The sequence below is a fragment of the Oncorhynchus clarkii genome, chromosome 21 (assembly GCF_045791955.1).
Source record: "Oncorhynchus clarkii lewisi isolate Uvic-CL-2024 chromosome 21, UVic_Ocla_1.0, whole genome shotgun sequence".
In the NCBI taxonomy this organism is placed as follows: domain Eukaryota; kingdom Metazoa; phylum Chordata; class Actinopteri; order Salmoniformes; family Salmonidae; genus Oncorhynchus; species Oncorhynchus clarkii.
In genome coordinates this window covers 16,828,867-16,851,230 of record NC_092167.1, presented here as the reverse complement: position 1 = coordinate 16,851,230, position 22,364 = coordinate 16,828,867, and the positions used below count along the sequence as shown (strand labels likewise).

General features: G+C 45.9%; 1 protein-coding gene across 6 annotated transcripts in view; it reads left to right on the top strand.

Moving 5' to 3' along the window:
- The window catches only part of LOC139378667 (signal peptide, CUB and EGF-like domain-containing protein 1), a 164,300-nt gene extending 144,201 nt beyond the window's left edge, over positions 1-20,099 (top strand). For 3 of the 6 annotated variants that reach the window (XM_071121056.1, XM_071121054.1, XM_071121051.1), the window contains 15 exons: positions 2,361-2,489; positions 6,938-7,054; positions 8,049-8,171; positions 8,378-8,497; positions 10,076-10,174; positions 11,468-11,584; positions 11,873-12,049; positions 12,583-12,777; positions 13,521-13,682; positions 14,127-14,294; positions 14,384-14,545; positions 15,120-15,317; positions 15,521-15,673; positions 15,875-15,954; positions 16,285-19,905. In XM_071121056.1, coding sequence (XP_070977157.1) covers positions 2,361-2,489; positions 6,938-7,054; positions 8,049-8,171; positions 8,378-8,497; positions 10,076-10,174; positions 11,468-11,584; positions 11,873-12,049; positions 12,583-12,777; positions 13,521-13,682; positions 14,127-14,294; positions 14,384-14,545; positions 15,120-15,317; positions 15,521-15,673; positions 15,875-15,954; positions 16,285-16,437 — 2,153 coding nt within the window. In that variant the 3' untranslated portion in view covers positions 16,438-19,905. Of the gene's footprint in view, positions 1-2,360; positions 2,490-6,937; positions 7,055-8,048; positions 8,172-8,377; positions 8,498-10,075; positions 10,175-11,467; positions 11,585-11,872; positions 12,050-12,582; positions 12,778-13,520; positions 13,683-14,126; positions 14,295-14,383; positions 14,546-15,119; positions 15,318-15,520; positions 15,674-15,874; positions 15,955-16,284 lie in introns of all 6 variants that reach the window. The other 3 variants (XM_071121057.1, XM_071121052.1, XM_071121055.1) reach the window with 2 other exon arrangements.
- The last annotated feature ends 2,265 nt before the right edge of the window (positions 20,100-22,364 follow it).

Here is a 22,364-nt window from a genome sequence, read left to right as displayed (position 1 = left end):
TCTTCCTCCTCCCTCTACCCTTCCTCCTCCCTCTACCCTTCCACTTTCCTCTTCTTGTATTTCCCTTTCTCCCTCCTCCTCTTAATACTCCCTCCCTCCTTTACTTTCTTTTCCGTCTCTTCCTCCTCCCTCTACCCTTCCTCCTCCCTCTACCCTTCCTCCTCCCTCTACCCTTCCTCCTCCCTCTACCCTTCCACTTTCCTCCTTTCTTCCCCTTACGTTTCTCCTCGTCCACTACATCTACCTTCTTCCTCCTCCACTTTCTTTTCCATCTCTTCCTCCTCCCTCTACCCTTCCTCCTCCACTTTCTTTTCCATCTCTTCCTCCTCCCTCTACCCTTCCTCCTCCCTCTACCCTTCCTCCTCCCTCTACCCTTCCTCCTCCCTCTACCCTTCCTCCTCTCTCTACCCTTCCTCCTCCCTCTACCCTTCCTCCTCCCTCTACCCTTCCTCCTCTCTCTACCCTTCCTCCTCCCTCTACCCTTCCTCCTCTCTCTACCCTTCCTCCTCCCTCTACCCTTCCCCCTCCCTCTACCCTTCCTCCTCCCTCTACCATTCCACTTTCCTGCTTTCTTCCCCTTACGTTTCTCCTCGTCCACTACATCTACCTTCTTCCTCCTCCACTTTCTTTTCCATCTCTTCCTCACCCTCATTTCCTTTCCTCCCTTGTTGAGTGTGGCATTGCCAGTCCTCTCAGGAGGGAAATATACCCAGTGACCCTCTCCAGGGTTCGGCACATATTTAGAAAGAGGAAGGGGTGAGGAGAGAGAAGGGATGGGGTTAGGGGGGGATGCAGCGTGACATCAGATCCCACCAGGCTGGAGGGTTGGCACTGCATGCACAGCCCCAGGGGATCCGGCTCGCTTATTATTCCTGGTCTACGTCTCTGGATCGTCTCACACACCTGGGCCTTTATTCCACAGGGATTCAGGAAGACCTAGTCACATGGGCAGGAGGTGGGGGGAGGAGTGATAGATGGAAGTTATGAGAAAGTCCATCAAACCCCTGGATGGTGTAAGCCTTTAGGGGTGAGGAGGGAGGGGTGGGTTCAATTATGTATTCATTCAACACCCCTCCCCCCTCGCTCTCTCTTTCTCTCCCTCGTTCTCTCTCTCTTTGTCTCACTCTCTCTTGCTCCCTTCTCTCTCACTCTTTCTCTCTCTCGCTCTCTTTCTCTCACTCTCTCTCTGTGTCTCTCCTCTCTTCTCTAAGTCCTTGCATGGTGGGCTAGACAGTGTTGTGTACAGCAGTAGCAGCAGGCTGTTCCATTAGTTCCAGGTAAAGAGCGTGTCGTAGGTTCAGACAGTAGAGGCTAGTGGAGTATCCCTCTCAACAAGCCCCCTGAGCCTGTACCATGCTGTCTGCTGCCGAGCGCCGTGAAGCTACCATTGCACTTGATACCATCACACACACACAAGTGCACACAAACGCAAGAGCGTGCACACACATGCTCGCACACGTATACACACACACTGCCTGGCGCACACGCACACACACACACACACACACACACACACACACACACACACACAAAAACGTGCACACAGACACACATGCCAAGAGGAAGAGAAAGAGAGAGAAAGAAATCAATAGAATAATGAAACCGCATAAAGAAATGGTCTGGCAGCAGAAAAGAAACCACCGGTGAATGAGACTTCAGTCATTTTATCAGAGATCTGAACGAATGAAAAGAAATAGGGAATGAATAAGAGAATGAAAGAGGCAGGTGAGGCCTTCAGGGAAGAGCGATGGGACTCCCACAGGTTTGTTTGCTCTGGGATAATATCTTCCCGGTGTTGTGACAATACGTTTGTGACTGAAGGCGGCTGCCCCACACTGACACCCAGGCACTGCGGTTAGGACTTGTTGTGTGGATGGAAACCTACTTTACCACCACAACGCAGCACGGCCCGTGTTCATGTTGTCTTTCAGGCCTGCCAACTCCTGGCTTCTTCCTGCTAGCACAAATAACAGCATTAGGAAAACCCCCACTTCTCTCTGACTCCCCCTGTCTCACCCTTACTCTCACCCCGCCTGCCTCCCCCCCATTCCATAAAGACTCTTACAGAGGCTTAGAATAGATTTCCAAGGCATTAGTGAAGCCTTTTATTGGCCTGTTGTCTGCCAATTTGGAGATCTCCATCCCAGCATGGCAGTGGCTGTGTGGGAGAGACTGCTAAAGGGGGAACACTTTAGCACGGCATGGTTATGTGCTGTGTGTGTGTCTGTGTCTGTGTGTGTGTGTGTGTAAAAACTCTGTTCTCTTTGACCAGTATTGCCTATTGCCTTAGTGTACCTGTGACCTAATGCTCTGTCTCTTTCTCCTCTCCCCCCCATCCCTCTCTCCCTCTCTCCATACAGACATAGATGAATGCCAGGAGGCGTTCAATAACGGCGGCTGTGACCATTTCTGCAAAAACACGGTGGGCTCCTTTGAGTGCAGCTGCCAGAAGGGCCACAAGCTCCTCACTGACGAGCGCACCTGCCAGGGTGAGCTGCCCGCCTGACTGACGGCTGTCATACACTCCTGTCTGATGACTGATGACGTTAAGACGGCCACCTTTGGAACCAGTGCCGTCCCAGTGTCACGGAATAGGGACCGCAGGAATGGATATACTAGAATATGCGGTCGGCCTAGTAGTTTCTATCGTAAATCTCTACGGTAGTAACTCACTCATGTGCTTTATGTTCAGAGCAGGATCATACATAGAATCAAAACAGGGGTTGGCCTACAAATCATTCACCTGGAATGACATGCACAGATAGGCTTGTTATTACAATGGACTTGACATCCTTCAGTGGGTGTAATATACTGTCAGTTGTATTAAGGCATTCTGCTTCTCTCTTCATATCTAGTCCCTGGTTGTGTTTGGAGGACAAATGCAGATTCCTCTATACAAGTCACAACAAGAGAGACAGGAGAGGCACACATCACAAATTATTTTATGAACAGCAACACCCTGCAGTGTTTTTGTCCCCGAACCAAAAACACCAAACAACTCTATCCCAGTGTGTGTGTGTGTGTGTGTGTGTCATATTAAACATCAACACTGTCATATTAAACACAAAAAGAACTGCCAACAAACAGTTTACACAACTCCATACACGCCAATAACACACTCAACTTGGGTGTGTGCTGATGGGAGGAACACACACACACACACACACACACACACACACTGACACGCTCCTTCCACCCATCGGCTTTACCTGACTGTAAAACTAAGCTTCCAGTCTCCAAAAACACGCGTTGTTCCATCTGCTAACAAGTGGTATTTTTGTTCAGATTTTTATTTTTAACTTTTATTTATTTAATGTTTTAATTCTTTCCATGCTGGTAAGCTCTTCCAGGGAAAATAGCTCCTGGTAATATGTGTCTGAGAAGAGCTACAGCTATGCCAGGCTCCTCCTGAGAGAGAAAGTGGAGGGGGAGACAGATACAGAGAGAGAGAGAGAGAGAGAGAGAGTCTTTCGACTTACCCCTATGCCTGTACAAGGGCAGGGGTGATGGAGAATGCGGCAATAATCACCCGGAACAATAAGACTCCCTACAGGCAGCTGTATTCAAACAATACAGTCGAGGTCAAGCGAACGGAGGGAGCTTTAGCTCATGCAGACACAGTATGCTTATTAATAGACAGGCCACGTTGTTTGGTGTTTTAACAAACGGGGACACTAACCCCGCCTCTCTCAAGTCGTTCCAGTGCTGCGTGGTGGCTGTGGTCTGATGCTAGTTTCATTAATCAGGTATGGTAGTCTAACCGTAGCCCGTCATATAGACAGTTGCCTGGAGAACTGTAGCAAAGCAGCCCAGGAGCCAACAGAAGCCAGGCCTCAACAACTTCCTCCTCATGACAAACTTTATCACAACACACTGTATTTTTAGCCTCTGTAAATCTCCACAGCCCAGATGACTTGGTATTGAAATAGCCCAGGTGAGTTGGAGATGCTGGACTGAAGTAATGCTGTTGCTACTGTCAGCCACCCACATATGTCATTACATCTTTCTCACTCAAATAAAACAAAACGATTATAAACCCAAAACCAGGGCCTGTAGGCGTACTGATCTTGGATCACTTTGGCCTTTTAAGTCTGAATGAATATGATTATATTGATAGGGGGGGGACCTGATCCTAGATCAGCCCCTGGTCCTGACCACAGTGAGTTGGTTTGATCTATCCCAGGCCTGGGGTGGAGGGCTTGACTGAAGCACTGAATTGGATCTTTAAGTCTCACCTGAGAAGACCTCTTGGGGTTGTTTAGTGAGCAGAGCTCTGCTTTGTTTTTCACTCCTCTGTTTGTTAACAATGAACTCCAGTCTGACTAATGGACTGGTCTTATTAGCCGCGGCTGAATAATGGGTGTTTGTGTGGAGAAGAGTCATAGAGAGTAATATCTATGACTCATATATCAGCTTGTTGGTTCCTCAAGAGGAAGGAAGCAAACATGCTCTCTGCTACAACCAAGGAAGATGGCTTAATGGTCAGGGTTTGTGTATTGCGCGTGTGTGTGTGTGTTTATGTGTGTGAATCTTGAGCAACCAACCTGACACACACACACACACCCAGTAACCCTGTCACTGTTTAGACTCCCACCCACATAACCAGGCTGAATGTACACTGTTATTCCAGACAGAACATTTTGAAATGCTCCTGCAGTGTCCAGTCCTCCAACCCCCACACCACACACACACACACACACACACATCCACTGTCTCACCACTGACAGTTCACAGTTCAGATGTATTGTACTTTTAGTGGAAATTCCTCTTCACAGCTTCTAGCACTCTAAACAAAAGACAGTTCATACAACTCCCCATAGTGAAACTCAATGCATTCAATATCCAGTATACAAATCAAATCAAATTGTATTTGTCACATACGCCGAATACAACAGGTGTAGTAGACCTTACTGTGAAATGCTTACTTACAAGCCCTTAACCAACAATGCAGTTCAAGAAATAGAGTTAAGAAAATATGTATTAAATAAACTAAAGTTTAAAAAAATCTAATCAATCAAAAAGTAACACAAGAAATGTACTTAACAATAACGAGACTAAATACAGGGGGTACCAGTACTGAGTCAACGTGGTGGCTATATACAGGGGGTACCAGTACTGAGTCAATGTGGAGGCTATATACAGGGGGTACCAGTACTGAGTCAACGTGGTGGCTATATACAGGGGGTACCAGTACTGAGTCAATGTGGAGGCTATATACAGGGGGTACCAGTACTGAGTCAATGTGGGGGCTATATAAAGGGGGTACCAGTACTGAGTCAATGTGGAGGCTATATACAGGGGGTACCAGTACTGAGTCAATGTGAAGGCTATATACAAGGGGTACCAGTACTGAGTCAATGTTGAGGCTATATACAGGGGGTACCAGTACTGAGTCAATGTGGAGGCTATATACAGGGGTACCAGTACTGAGTCAATGTGGAGGCTATATACAGGGGGTACCAGTACTGAGTCAACGTGGTGGCTATATACAGGGGGTACCAGTAATGAGTCAATGTGGAGGCTATATACAGGGGGTACCAGTACTGAGTCAACGTGGAGGCTATATACAGGGGGTACCAGTACTGAGTCAACGTGGAGGCTATATACAGGGGATACCAGTACTCAGTCAACGTGGAGGCTATATACAGGGGGTACCAGTACTGAGTCAATGTGGAGGCTATATACAGGGGGTACCAGTACTGAGTCAACGTGGTGGCTATATACAGAGGGTACCAGTACATAGTCAATGTGGAGGCTATATACAGGGGGTACCGGTACAGAGTCAATGTGGAGGCTATATACGGGGGGTACCAGTACTGAGTCAATGTGGAGGCTATATACAGAGGGTACCAGTACTGAGTCAATGTGGAGGCTATATACAGAGGGTACCAGTACTGAGTCAATGTGGAGGCAATATACGGGGGGTACCAGTACTGAGTCAATGTGGAGGCTATATACAGAGGGTACCAGTACTGAGTCAATGTGGAGGCTAATACAGAGGGTACCAGTACTGAGTCAATGTGGAGGCTATATACAGAGGGTACCAGTACTGAGTCAATGTGGAGGCTATATACAGGGGGTACCAGTACTGAGTCAACGTGGTGGCTAAATACAGAGGGTACCAGTACATAGTCAATGTGGAGGCTATATACAGGGGGTACCGGTACTGAGTCAATGTGGTGGCTATACACAGAGGGTACCGGAACAGAGTCAATGTGTGGGGGTACAGATTAGTCGAGGTCATTTGTAAAGTGACTATGCATGGATAATAAACAGTGAGAAGCAGCGGTGTAAGAACAAGGGGGATCAATGTAAATAGTCCAGCTGGCCATTTCATTAGTTTAGTTGTTCAGCAGGCTTGGGAGTAGAAGCTGTTGAGGAGCCTTTTGGTCCTAGACTTGGCGCTCCGGTACCGCTTGCCGTGCAGTAGCAGAGAGAACAGTCTATGACTTGGGTGACTGGAGTCTTTGACAATCTTTTGGACCTTCCTCTGACAACGCCTAGTATATAGGTCCTGGATGGCAGGAAGCTTGGCCCCAGTGATGTACTGGGCCGTACGCACTACCCTCTGTAGCGCCTTACGGTCAGATGCCGAGCAGTTGCCATACCAGGCGGTGATGTAACTGGTCAGGATGCTCTGTACTGAGAACATGGATAACTCTGTCCTATCTTTAGCATGTTTCATATAGACACTGGCTATACTGTCCATAAGTCCTTGGTGACGGCATGGTCAGAGTGACTCACCATGGTCCCGTTCATGGCAGCATCTGAAATGGCACCCTATACCCTAGAGGCCTGGTCCAATGTGGTGCACTCTATAGGGAATAAAGTGCCATGGGGCTGTAGTCAAAAGTAGTGCACTATATTGGGAATAGCGTCATTCTGGACAGCCCCCGTGTGTAGTAGTATTACATACGATCTGTGTTTCTCCTCTCAGATATTGACGAGTGTTCCTTTGAGAGGACCTGCGACCACACCTGCGTCAACTACCCTGGCAGCTTCGACTGTGTCTGTCAGGAAGGATACACTCTGTACGGCCTCACACACTGCGGAGGTGAGTAGGACACAGGCATGCATGGGATTGCATGCAAACACACACACACACACACACACACACACACTTAGAAAGAGTTAGACTGACAGGTAGCTATGGAGAGGGACAGATAGAAAGGAATTGACTGACACAAAGTAAGAAGCCCTGAGAGACAGACAAGGGGAACGAGAGAGTAAGAAAGACAGCGAGTGAAGAGGAGAGAGAGAAATAGGAAGAGAGGGAGAGTGTTTTTTATTGTGTGTGACGAAAGCACACTCATACCTCAGTTCCCCTGAATAGCCCTCCGAACCTGAGTCCCTGCCTGTGTGTGCATGTGTGTGTGTGTTGTACCTGTCACACACATGTCGTGCGGAGGCAGTAGGCTTGACGGGTGTGTGTGTGTGTGTTGGGATCCCACTTCACCTGGCCCTGTCGGACTGACAGCCATGTTCTTCAGCGGTAGACTAAACAGGCCACTATCTTAAGGGCGTTCCGTTAGCAGTCTACACATACCAGTCAGTCAGATATAGAGCACGGAGAGGAAATGAGCCATCAGCAAAGCCTAAAACCCCAAACCGCAAGCAATGCAGATGTAGAAGCACGGTGGCTAGGAAAAACTCCTTAGAAAGGCCAGAACCTAGGAAGAAACCTAGAGAGGAACAAGGCTCTGAGGGGTGGCCGGTCCTCTTCTGGCTGTGCAGGGTGGAGATTATAACAGAACATGGCCAAGATGTTCAAACGTTCACAGATGTTCAAGCGTTCACAAATAATAATAATCACAGTGGTTGTAGAGGGTGCAACAGGTCGACCCCTCAGGAGTAAATGTCAGTTGGCTTTTCATAGCCGATCATTCAGAGTTAGAGACAGCAGGTGCGGTAGAGAGAGAGAGTCGAAAACAGCAGGTCCGGGACATCATGTCTGATGATGTCCCTCTGATCTTTGATGATACTCAACCACGTACATGTGCACACACACACACACCCTCTGACTGTATTCTTTTTTGGTTGTGTCTCAGACATAGATGAGTGCAGCATTAACAACGGGAGCTGTGAACACAGCTGTGTGAACACACAGGGAGGCTATGAGTGTCTGTGTCCGCCCGGTCAGAAACTCCACTGGAACAAGAAGGACTGCACCGGTAAGCACCTAAACATCTACTGTGTGTGTGTGTGTGTCTTCTATAGACATAGGAGAGTGTGTGTGTGTGTGTGTGTGTGTGTGTGTGTGTGTGTGTGTGTGTGTGTGTGTGTGTGTGTGTGTGCGTGCGTGCGTGCGTGCGTCATTTTTTTCGTGCTGTGACGGGTCGGTGGTTGTCATGGTGATGTGACCCTCTATGTACCTCAGAGGCGGTGAAGTGTTTGCCCGACGGGAAGCCAGCGCCGCGTGCCCAGCTCAGCTGTGACAAGAGAGGAGGGGTGGAGGTGTGCTCGCTCTCCTGTCCGTCCAACGCACTCTTCCTCGCAGGTACGTGGCTCAGTCCTACACACCCCAACACACACACACACCTTACAGCATGGAGGAACTGATTTACTCAGACCAAACCTTCACTTTTTCTTCCCAGCAGAATCCTAGACTTTAACCTTGTCTCCTCTCCTCAATCTGCAATCTACACTCCCTCCTTCTCTCCATTAATCCTCTACCTTCTCTGGTTAAACTACATTAATCCTCTACCTTCTCTGGTTAAACTACATTAATCCTCTACCTTCTCTGGTTAAACTACATTAATCCTCTGCCTTCTCTGATCTGGACTGGTCTGGTGAGGTTTAGTCCGATGCGCTAGTCTTCAGCTGACTCTTATCAATGACCAATGCCTGTGTATCCGGGGTTAATTGAGCTCCAGCCGCTCCACACTCTCTGCTGCCCCCTAGAGGTCAAGGCCAGTCCTCACGCTGCTCTCCATTCAAGCAGAGCTCCACTGAAAGTTTCCCACTTGGGTGAAGGGCTCAGATTAAGGCCTAATCTATCTACCTACCTACCTTTCTCAGTCACTGGCCAAAGGATCCATCAGGGGGCATTTCAGATAAAAGTATTTCACTCAGTGAGTGATTTCGTCTGGTTTTGCCCCTAAGGCTATAAATGACTATAAAGCTATTTGCTGTCAATGCAGGCACCCTGGTCCTTCTGCGAATGTGCTTAACACAGACGAACATCTGTAAAACAATTACATTCTTTAATCGGGCCTGCCATTTTCTGTTGGGACTGTTTTGAGTAGACGTTTTCTCCGTTTGGTTTGGCTGCTGTAGTGTGAGACTGATGGATAGCTCTCAAACATAAAGTGAAAAAATATTGCTTTTTTATCTTTCTGGAGAATGTCTTAATGTGGGGGAGAAGGAAAGCTTTTCAATTCTTGTGGTTGCACGCAAAGTCCTGCGTCTTCTTCAGTCATGTCCCGCTTTATGAGCTCTGAAGTCTTCATCCCTCATTTCTGACTAGACATGTGTGTGTGTGTTTGTGTGTGTCCATGTGTACGTGTGTGTGTGAACATTCATGAGTGAGCATAGATCTGTCATTCGGTGCATAATTTCTCCATCCCTCAGGAAATGTGTATTTATGCACGTGTGCGTTTGTGTGTGTGTGTGTATGTGTGTGTGTGTGTGTGTGTGTGTGACTGAGGTGTGTGTGAGTGTGTTTTCTTTTATGGCAGGCTTCATATGGCAGTCTCTTGTAGCTCTTAAATACTAGAGAAAGTGAGGCCATAGAAAACGAATACAAGTATTTTACTCCTCCGCACTCCATCAGAACCTCAACTAGCCAAGAGAAACACACACACACACACACACACACACACACACCTCCAGCGGTTAGCGTAGCAGGGAGATTGGGTCACACTGCTCCTCAGACGGACCCCTCTATCACTTTGACAGCAATCCCATATTTCCTCATGTCCCATGTCACCCTGTCCCTCAGTGCTGTTGGTTTAATAGCCATAAACAAGTCAGCCAGTGGCAGAAGACAGGGATACTGCAAGCAGAGCTGGTCTAAATGGATCGACCTTGGATGGACAGGGTTGTAACTGACATGTACTTGTGTGTGTCCCGCCAGACTCTGAGAACAGCTACACTCTAAGCTGTGGTGTGCCGGTGCAACCTGGGAAGGCACCGCAGAAGAGGAACGCCACCACCGCCCTGCTCACCTGTGCAGGTATGCAATGCATTATGGGACATGTAGTCAGAGATGTCATACTTTTGTTCAATATAAAGATATTTAACCATACCACTTCTAGTTAAATCACACACATACAGTGAGATCAGGTTATGACCTTTTGACGTTGATGCAGTTGTCATCGTTTCACTTCTCCCGTTGCCGGTGGGTTGAAATTCCTCAATTTCTTCATTCCCTCCATCGGAATCTTCACTCCCCTGCCTTTGGTGCTCGCCATATCGTCACTCCTATATTTCCTTCAGCACTCTGTAGATTTTGGACAGGGAGAGGGCCCTCGCACGGCCAGAGGAATGCACTGAGAGAGAGAGAGAGAGAGAGAGAGAGAGAGAGAACGAGAGAGAGGGTAGAGAGTGTGTGTGAGAGGGAGATAGAGATGGAGAGATAGAAAGACTCACCATCTGGCTGGGGGTGTGAGTGTTAAGTGATATGAAATACAGCTCACCTCAGCGTGCCAATCCTGGACCGTCCCCTAAGAATCTCACAGCTCCCCCAGACATATGGTTCGCTTACGGTTCAGCCACGCTCCCATCACGCTCTACCATTTCACGCTCTGATAACGGAAGTGGCAGATGATGACGACGGTTAACGATGATGATGAAGACAGCTTCTATGTGGCGTCCCGAACGACAAACAGCTCAGTTCATTCAGCGCCTCTGCTCCACAGCAGCAAACTGGAAGCCAGTGTTGTCCTGGTGTGTATGGTTTTAATGGTTAATGGACAGAACCTCTCACTGTGCTGTGTGTTTACCTGGCTCCGCTCTCAATCTTCCTCTCCACTCAGCGTACCCATAACCACACACACACACACACACACACATTCTGACCCTTGCTTGTCTCCAGCACCTCGTTAAAAGGACAGCCATCCCGACCACCCACTCTACATGACCGACAAAACAGACACAAACACACACATTCCGTCTACCTCCTCCCTGGTGTCGGCTGGACTGCTGATCACCGGGACGATGTGGGTTTTTGGTTTTGCCTTCATTGCCAGAGAGACAGGCAGAGCGTGATGGAGCATTTTGGCTGCGTTAGTTCCTCTCTGACCTAAACTTCACCTCAACCAGGGAACACCAATAAAGGTGGCCTGGAGATGCTCTCTAAAGTGTGTGATCATGTGCCATGGGAAGTGGACCATCATTAAGGGCCTGGAGTTGGTCAGGTCAGGTGATCAGGATAAAACTCCTGTCCCTAATTATGATGTTATTCGTAGGATGTCAAAAGGTCATCCATTAGTGTATATTTGTGTCTTTCTCCTTGATGTAAATGAAGATACGTTACCCCCGCCCATCAAGCAGAAGGCCCGCTTCAAGGTCAAAGATGCCAAGTGTCACCTGAGACCCAGAAACAAGGAAAAACACAGAGAGACGTCCAAGCCGAGTCTGCAAGGTAAATCCTGCTACTCCTAAATGACTGTACAAACTGTACTGTTTAACACAGGCTACTCCTAACTTAGAGTGTACATCATCAGGTAATACAGACTGAACTAAGACTAAGAAGGTATACATGATGCAAGATACTGTAGCTGTAATATAAACGACAGTTAGATGTGTCCTGAGCTGTGCCCTTACACCTGACATAACTACGAAACAATCAATACTAAACCATGCACGACAGCATCCTATCAACTTTCTCTCCTTACCTTCTTCCTCATCATCCTCCCCCTCTTCTTCTCAGGGGGTCCGCTCCCGTGTACTGACGACTGCCAGGTGACTTTTGTCAATCTGAAGTGTGACTCGTCCAAGAAGCGGCGGCGTGGACGCAAGTCCCCTTCCAAAGAGGTTTCCCACATCACAGCTGAGTTTGAGATGGAGATGAAGGAAGCCTCAGGTCAGTGTGACTGTGCAACCTCAGGTCAGTGTGTGTGTGTGTTGATTGAATATATGCCACATGTTAGACTCATGTAACCTGTTGGTGTATGGGTGTGAGTAATGTGAGTTTTCTGTTATATGGAGTGTGTGTACTGTGTGTATTCCACTCCCCAGCCTCGTGTAACGTGGACTCTGTGCATTTGTTGTGTGTTTGTGTGTGTTTGTGTGTGTGTGTGTGTGTGTGTGTGTGTGTGTGTGTGTGTGTGTGTGTGTGTGTGTGTGTGTGTGTGTGTGTGTACTGACTGTGTGTATTCCACTCCCCAGCCTTGTGTAACGTGGACTCTGTGCATTTGTTGTGTGTTTGTGTGTGTGTGTGTGTGTGTGTGTGTGTGTGTGTGTGTGTGTGTGTGTCTGTGTGTGTGTGTGTGTGTGTGTGTGTGTGTGTGTGTGTGTGTGTGTGTGTGTGTACTGACTGTGTGTATTCCACTCCCCAGCCTTGTGTAACGTGGACTCTGTGCATTTGTGTGGGTGTGTGTGTGTGTGTGTATGTACTGACTGTGTGTATCCACGCCCCAGACTCGTGTAACGTGGAGTGTGTGAGGGAGCGTATGAAGCAGAGGTTACAGAGTGCCATGCGGACCCTGAGGAAGTCCATCAACAAGCAGCAGTTCTATATCCAGTTCTCTGGTACCGAGTACGAGGTGGCCCAGAAACCTGCACTGCACGTTGAGCAATGCAGCACCGGACAGGTCTTACGGGACGGCAAGTGTGGTGAGCATCCTGTGCAAGGCATCCTGGGATATGGAGTTGTTGTAGCTTACTTTTCCAAATACAGGTAACTGCCAAAATAAAGAAAAACACTTGAGTAAATTAGGGATACAAAGTATAGTGAAAGCAGGTGCAGTTCCTGAGCAATTCCTAAACAATGCTTAAGGTCATGTATAAAAATGCTGGGCAGGCCCAATTGGCCTGCCCATAGGGGATGAGTGGTCACTGAATGGTTTAATGAGCATGACAACGATGTAAACCGCATGCCAAGACGCCGGCAATTTGAAAAACCAAAAAAGTAGATTGTGCTGATTTACAGGCACATTGAACCATGTCGCGCACCGTAGTTTAAGAACTCTGTGGGTAGTGCCAAAAAGAATGACGTCATACCTGAATTCCTCCATATTTATGCACCTTCATTGAACACTTAAGAGAGATTCTGGAGCGGCGCCTTGAGACAGCGTTTTCCACCACCATCAACAAAACACCAAATTATGGAATTTCTCATGTAAGAACGGTGTCACATCCAACAGAGTCCCAGAGTTCCAGACACTTGTAGAATCTATGACGAGGTGCATTGAAGCAGTTCTGGCTCGTGGCGGCCCAACGCCCTATTAAGACACTTCATGTTGGTGTTTCCTTTACTTTGGCCTAGACATCACAGCTGCAGTTTGATGCGGTGTATGTGGGATATACCATACCATGATATGCTAAACATGTCTCTCTCGTCTCTCTCCCTGTCTCAGTGAGCTGTGGTGTGGGGACGTACTATAGTGGAGACCATGATCAGTGTGTCGTGTGTCCCCCTGGTACATACCAGGACACAATGGGCCAGCTGTCCTGTGAACCCTGCCCCAGCACCGAGGGACAGGGCATCGCTGGGGCCAAGAACGTCTCCCAGTGCGGAGGTGTGTATGTGTGTGTGTGTGTGTGTGTGTGTGTGTGTGTGTGTGTGTGCGTGTGTGTGTGTGCTAGTCTTATGTTTGCTGTAGTTTGGCTCCACCCTGTGGTTGTTAAACAACACTCCAGTTCTTTTGGAGACCATGGCCTGTTTCAAGGCATTTCCCACGTTGTCCTCTAGATAGCAGCAAAGACCAGGAGTCTATGGCTCGATCAACCTGGCTAGCTCAGTCGGTAGAGCATGAGACTCTTAATCTCAGCGTCGTGGGTGCGAGCCCCACGTTGGGCGTTGTCTTTTGATTCAGAAGGGATTTCAAAACCTTACCAGCGGTACTCCGGAACTGACTCCATCTCATTAGACATTGGAGTTCTACTTCCAACGTTATAGGTCAGTTGAAGAGATGTACATTATAGAGACTTGTTAAACCTCTTCCTCTCTCCACCTCTCCCAGGCCAGTGTCCGGCTGGTCAGTATTCGTCAGATGGGTTCCGTCCCTGTAACCCCTGTCCCCTGGGCTCCTTCCAGCCGGAGCCTGGCCGTGTACTCTGCTTCTCCTGTGGAGGTGGCCTCATGACCAAGTACGAGGGCTCTGTCGCCTTCAGGGACTGTGAGGCCAAAGGTAACAGAGAGAGAGAGAGATAGAGAGAGAGAGAGAGAGAATGTGTGTATTACTCTCATGTTTGTGTCTGTGTGTGTTTCTCTCTGTAGTCCACTGTGCTCCTGGACACCACTACAACTCCAGTAACCACCGCTGTATCCGCTGCCCAGCCGGTACCTACCAGTCAGAGTTTGGACAGAACTACTGCATCACCTGCCCTGGCAACACCACCACCGACTTTGACGGAGCCACCAACGTCTCTCACTGCAAGAGTAAGGCCAGTCTCACATTAGTTCATTAGGGCAGTGAATTATTTTACTGTTGCACATGGTTAGAGGACTGATTTAAGCGTGACATCTCGTTAGACCATAGCCCACAAATGACAAGTTGTCTTGGTGTGACACCTGCTAAAACATTTCAGTTTCCTCTGTGTACTCTTAAGCCAGGAATTCCCAAACTTTTTCACTCAGGGTCTTCCTTCCAGCATTTGGGAACATCCCGCGCACGTGCCACGTCTATTTCTATGGGCACAGGCACTGTTGATGACAAACTGTTCACACCTCTCTTGCAGGTTTAAAGCTTATTTCCTGCAATCCTATACATTTTGCCATGTTTAATGTATTCATGTGATATTTGAGTGACAAAAAAAATTACAACAATATCTATGGACTAAAAAACCTAAATATAAAAACAGAAGCTGACATGGGCTTGATCTGGACCTCACCCCACAGTTTGGGAACCACTGCTCTAAGATATAAACGTGTTCCTTGCTGCTAAATTAGTTCAATTCAAAGCCATGGTCTCCAGTGCACCCTGACTCATCCAAGTCTCTTCTCCCTGTCTCAGACCAGGTGTGTGGCGGTGAGCTGGGGGACTTTACAGGTTTTATTGAGTCTCCTAACTACCCCGGGGACTACCCGTCCAATGTAGACTGTATCTGGACCATCAACCCCCCTCACAAGAGACGCATCCTCATCGTGGTGCCTGAGATCTTCCTCCCCATCGAAGACGAGTGTGGAGACGTGCTCGTCATGAGGAAGAGTGGTACGCACAACCAGGAAGTCATCGTTACTGTGCCAGCCAATCAGACAGCGCGATATTTAATTTCCTCAGCTAGCCAGCCAATTCGATAGTTAGTCTATCTTGCTATTTTAATATTCATCAAGTATTATTTCAGCTGATTCCAAACTCTTGGTTGGTCCATCTGTCTGCCAATTACATTTAGCCCCTTCCTCTTCTTCCCTTAGCCCTGCCCACCTCCATCACCACCTATGAGACGTGTCAGACGTACGAGCGACCAATCGCCTTCACCTCCCGCTCACGCAAGCTCTGGATCCAATTCAAGTCCAATGAGGGCAACAGCGGCAAGGGCTTCCAAGTCCCTTATGTCACCTATGATGGTCAGTCTGCTGTAGCTTCTACACTTCTAAGCTGCTCAGACTCCCTAACATTCACACATGCCTTATTCAGTCAACTATAATGTACAGCGTGACACGGTGTGTTTGATGGTGGAATATTAGTACACTTTGAGTGAAAAGGCGGCAGGCGGCAGCCAGCTGAATGCTGTAACAATGTTTTTCATCCTGTCTCTTGTTTTGTAGAGGACTACCAGCAGCTGATAGAGGACATTGTCCGGGACGGCAGACTCTACGCATCAGAGAATCACCAAGAGATACTGAAAGTAAGCAACTCTCCATTATGTCCAATTACTGTGTATTATATTTTGTAATTAATAGATACTACTATACAGTGTACAGTATATTATCTCGGGGCGTATCGGGTAGCCTAGTGGTTAGAGTGTTGGGCCAGTAACCCGAGCTGGCAAGGTAAAAATCTGCCGTTCTGCCCCTGAACTAGGAAGTTAACCCACTCTTCCCCGGTAGGCCATCATTGTAAATAAGAATTTGTTCTTAACTAACTTGTCTAGTTAAATAAAGGTCAAATAAAAATCTTCACTGATAACACCCTCCGTCTGTCTCTCTGTCTCTCCCTCCCCCTCTCCTCCCTGCAGGATAAAAAACTGATCAAAGCCCTGTTTGATGTTCTGGCTCACCCCCAGAACTACTTCAGGTACACGGCACAGGAGTCCAAAGACATGTTCCCCCGCTCGTTCATCAAGCTGCTGCGCTCCAAAGTCACACGGTTCCTACGGCCGTACAAATAAACTGCCACGCCCCCTGTTTGTTACCCAGACGCTTACCCCTTATGCTTATCCAACGTCCCCTTTCCACCATCTACTCCTCCCTCCTCTTCACCTACGTCCTTACCCCTGTCAACATCCTCATATGTCTTCTACTCCCCCACGTCTATACCCCTACATCTCTCCTACAACCCAACCCGCCAATCTATCCCTCTCTTCTACACCCCCTCTACTCTGAAACACTTCTTCTACACCAATATACTTCTCTTACACCCCCAACCCTACCAGGAGTTCCTCGTGCTCGCTATCCCAGCATTCCCTGCACAGGAACAGAGAACCGTCTCCCTCTTTTTGTCTGCAGTCCTCATTTTCATCTTTCCCCCTGTACTTCTGTTTCTGTTTGGTTTGTTTTTGTGTTGTTGTTGTTGTTTTGGTTATATTTATATGTGTTAGAACTTGCAGAAGCCCACAACATGGATGTTTGATATATATGTACGTATACAGACATGTTGGCTACAAGTAAAATGTATGTGTATGTATGTACGTATGTATATTTGTGTTTGTGTGAGCATACGTATGTGCACGTAGATGGTGTGCGAGAGTGACGTCACACGCAGGTACATTGATGTATCTTTATTTTGTTATTTTGAAAGGCCCCTGGCGTGCACCCCAAAAAAAACGATTGGTGCACTTAAATCATATTTTACATCCACATTTTCACATGGGAAATCGTTTCGAAAGACATTTCTAATTTCAGCATCCAAGACCATTCCACCTCAGAATGAGTACAGTGAACGAATAAGTTTGATTTTCAAAAAAGTCGCTTTTTAATTTTATTTTGAAAGATATATAACAAGATGAAAAAAACTACCTGCAAGTAACAGACGTTGCTATAGAGAGAAATGTATGTGATGTAACTCATATTTGGAACTTTAATTGCACTTGAATTTTTATATTGTGAACTGTAGAAAAAAATCTAAGTTACATTATTCCTTATGTTTTGTGTTGTATAGAAATGTTTCACCTTGGTTGTAGCAAAAGAGAGAGACAAAAATATGTCCCCTTTTGTTCTCACAACAAAAAACCCCAGCATTCAATATCTTTAGACAGACACTGTCAAATCCACCCATTTGGCCTGAAAAGCAGTATTGCCAGTAAGTAATCATTTAAAGGGAAATGTCCTGAACGACCCACTACTATTTTAGTTGTGTGTGTGCTCCCATCTCCTAACTCTGCCTCATCCCTTTAAGACCTTCCTGACTAGCTGCCAGAGGAAAGGGGTGTTTTGTGTAAAGCTTCTTTAATGATGGCACTAAGTGCACACTCAAAACCACCTGCTTTTTACGAGTGTCCACTCTCAATCTGTCCTATTTGGACTTCTCCCAGTTTCTGTAAGTCATCAACCTAGACTGTTGATTTAATATCTATAACACATCTGTTAGTTTGTTTATATTTCTGCACAATGCAAGTGGAGCAAATATGTATTGTATGATGACGAGACTGTTGATTTGGAGGTGAATGTAGTAGCAGAGGGACAGAGGTCTGTTTGAAAGTATTGTGATGTCTATGAGAGTATCTGTATGTACATAGCACTTGCAACTGTAACCATAACCCAGAAAGAGCCCAAACTGACCTCAAGTAGTAAAACGTTCTGACAAAATATTACTTTCATCGTTCAATAAGGCCCGAGGGGGTGTGGTATGTGGCCAATACACCACGGCTAAGGGCTGTTCTCTGCACGACGCAACGCAGAGTGACTGGACACAGCCCTTAACAGTGGTATATTGGCCATATACCACAAACCCCCGAGGTGCCTTATTGCCATTATAAACTGGTTACCAATGTAATTACAGCAGTAGAAATACATGTTTTGTCATACCCGTGGCATACGGTCTGATATACCTGTCAGCCAATCAGCATTCAGGGCTCGAACCACCCAGTTTATAATGTCTGAAATACCACGGCTGTCAGCCAATCAGCATTCAGGGCTCGAGCCACCCAGTTTATAAACAGTACATCTATTACACACCTATTAAACTGCTAATACTCCACTACTACACGGTTATAAACAACTTAAATTCTTTGTGCTGGGCACAAGAATGATAAGCATAATTATCTGGCTTGTATCTTCTTACCTAGAGGCCATATACTGAAGGCCACTGATATGGGAACAGATATAGTCACTCATTCATAAATTCTGCATTATGCCCTAGCACTGATCCAGGACCTGTTCAGCCCAGTCTAATTGTGACCCCCACTGTTGTGTGTAGAGCAGTTTCTTCTGATGAGGTGTCAGTGTTCTGTTTGACAGAATTTCTACACAAGGACATTGCAAAAATCTCTCAAATCAGAATGATAACTTGGCCCATGTAGGGTTGTGTCAGAAAATGTTACTGGTCTTCAAATCAAAGCTCCCTTGGGGGAGGTGGTCCGGGGGAGGGACCTTGCAACCTCTCCTCCAATGAGCTTTGAGTGGATTTGAGCTAACAAGGGTGGAGGAAGCATGGATTTGACAGCTAATAATAATGTTTTCAGATGCAACCAAGGTGTTTGTCCACTCAGTCCATTCAAAATGGTTGCCGCCTGCAGAGGTGTAGCTAATGTTGGTACGGTGCGCCCACTTCCTGTTGAGGGATGTTTTGGGCGTTTAGTGTGTTTGATGATGATGATGAAAATCGGTATGAAATGCAAAACCATGTATGACTGACTTTTCCGGAGAATGTATTCTATTGTGTGTGTGTGTGTGTGTGTGTGTGCGTGCGTGAGACAGTGTGATACAGAAAGAGTGCATGTTCTGTGTATGTGTGTGATAGTATGAGACAGCGTGTGTCCGTGTGTGAGTAGCTTGTGAGATTGAGGTGGAGAAAGAGAGATACTGTATGTAGGTACTTTAGTCCATTTTATAGAGGGATAATTTTTACGTTTGTGTTAGTCGGTTGTACCCAAAGAGAGAAACTGTATCACAGTGTTTTGCCATTGTTTGGTCCATGAAAATCCAGTAAAGAACAAATTCAAATAAAACAGTAGCAGAAGAACAACTCCACCATGCTCTGTGATCTTCCCTTGTTTAAATGTTACTTGTTACACTTTACTTTGCCCTTTTCTATATTATCTAGCATCTTTTGTCTCCATGGGCGACTGCAGGGCACCTTACACACACTGAAATATGTAGCTGACAGTGCCTATATTGCCCTTATTTCAAAATGAGGATAACGGTTCTGAGGATATAGACAACACACAACCCAAAGTGCAAATTGACACTGAGTCAAAGTTCATTTTCTTGTAAGATATTTATTTTATTTTTACTTTGGTCTTGAGCACATAAATGCAGTATTCAATTATCCTACTCTGCACCTTTATTCTATAAATCTGCATCTATTGGAAGAACCTATTGGAGGCTGTGTAAGAAGTCTGGCTGAATTCACATCACAGCCAAGTTAGCATTTTGGTTTCTTACATTAGCTGCAGCATTAAATGAATCTGACAGCCAAATCTGGTCATTTCTTTTGAACTTTACAGGACTTTATCAATGCTGAGAATCTCCAGGCAAATGAGAGTGGTAAATGTGTAGATTAGGTCTTATCTTCATTCCTCTCCTCTTTTCTTACAATATTTATTTTTCAGCACCGGCATCCATTTTTTATGTTCATTGTGTATGAAATAATTAAAGTCAGAGTTTAGATTGAGGACATCTAGTTTGTTGTTCATTGACTTCAGCTTCTTATTTTAAATAATGTTTTCAAGAGTAGTTGAGTTCAGTAATAGGCCCTAGTCTCCAAAGGCAACATATGTTTAACCAGACGGTGTCGCATTTACACAAATTATAAAGACATCAGCTATGCCTACTCAATAACTATTCTATGTCCACATTTGCAACATGATAATTCTTATAAATTGTAGGTGTACTTTTGGAGCCATTCCTATTTGTAAAACGGTCAATGTAGGTTAAGGAGAATACATATCATTGTTTTGCAACTGTAATCTGTTGAAAATAAATACAAGTTCCCCTGAAGCCAAGGTCAGTTGGGTTGCAGACATCCATCATGACATCTTGCATTATTTTCAGTCAATGTATTTGATGTATTCCAGAACTAGTACAACCGATTCAAATAGCCTAATGATTAGTTGACCGGGTGTGCTTGTACTACAATACATAAAAATTAGTGGGACTGGTTTGGGGTAAACTAATCCAGAAGAGGTTAGAGAAACACAGGGCTATGGTAAGGATGAAACTAGGCCAAATGTGAGAATATAAAGTAAAATGTATGTAATCGTTGGTTCTACATTGATCTTAATGAAATGCAGTTTAATTCTGCATCTGTGATAGATGGACATGATAGAAAAACAGAGACGAATCTCTGATATTGTACAGCTCAAACTGTCTGTCAGACATGAATTGATTCGTGCTCAGACCTCCTCCCCTTTGCACATTTTCATTGAGCTGTTCATCCAACAGAAGGCTCCAGAACATATCAGGGAGAGGCGGGAAGACACAGAGCTCGAGCACATTCAGCACAAGAGGCGGGAGATGAAGTGTTTCCACGAGAGCCAAAGCGCAAACCAGGTGCACCACGCGCTGCACTTTCAAACAGACCAGCGCAACTCGCTAGCTGCTCCCTCTCCGCTGTCCGCTCCTCTATCAGACCCACGGGACTTCACTGGTTCATCCCTAACCTGACAGGCTCAGCTCATCGGACCGGGAGACCGGGCGAACGCAGGTAGGTTATATGCCGCGGTGGCTGCTTGCATGCAAATTTGTGTTTCCTATGTTTTGCATAGCAGGCTACAGGATTAGTATGATGACAATCCGAAATAGAGATTCTTGATTTCGATTCTATTCTAACGTGTATTTTTTTATATCGGAAATGTTTTTTTTTTTATTTTTATTTTTTACTTCACGTAGCCTAAAGTCTAGTAAATCTAGTCCAAGATGGTGATTTTGGACAATACCACTCTCTGTTAGCTTGACCACCGGAATGTTTTCATGATGTACAGTGCCTTCAGGAAGTATTCACACCCCTTGACTTTTTCCACATTTTGTTGCGTTACAACCTGAGTTTAAAATTGATTAAATATAGATTTTGTTGGCACTGGGCCTACACACAATACCCCATAATGTCAACGTGGAATTATGTTTTTACAAATTAATAAAAAATGAAAAGCTGAAACCTCTTAAGTCAATAAGCATTCAACCTCTTTGTTATGGCAAGCCTAAATCCATTTAGGAGTAAATTATCTTAACAAGTCACATAATATTGTTGAATGACTACCTCATCTCTGTATTCCACACATACAATAATATGTGAGGTCCCTCAGTAGAGTAGTGAATTTCAAACACAGATTCAACCACAAAAAACAGAGAGGTTTTCCAATGCCTCTCAAAGATGGGCACCTATCAGTAGATGGGTAAAACAAGACATTGCATATATACCTTTGAGAATGGTGAAGTTATTAATTACACTTTGGATGGTGTATCAATACACCCAGTCACAACAAAGATACAGGCATCCTTCCTAACAAACTCAGTTACCGGAGAGGAAGGAAACTGCTCCGGGATTTCTACTATGAGGCCAATGGTGACTTTAAAACAGTTACAGAGTTGAATGGCTGTGATAGGAGAAAACTCAGGATGGCTCAACAACATTGTAGTTACTCCACAATACTAACCTAATTGACAGAGTGAAAAGACGGAAGCCTGTACAGAATAAACATATTCCAAAACATGCATCCTGTTTGCAACATGGCAATAAAAAAATGTGGCAAAGCAATTACCTTTTTGTATGAATACAACGTGTTATGTTTGGAGAAAATCCAAATACAACACATTACTGAGTACCACTCTCCATATTTTCAAGCGTAGTGGTGGCAGCATCATCTTATGAGTATGATTGTAATCGTTAAGGACAGGAGTTTTTTCAGGATAAAAAATAAACGTAATGGAGCTTATCAAG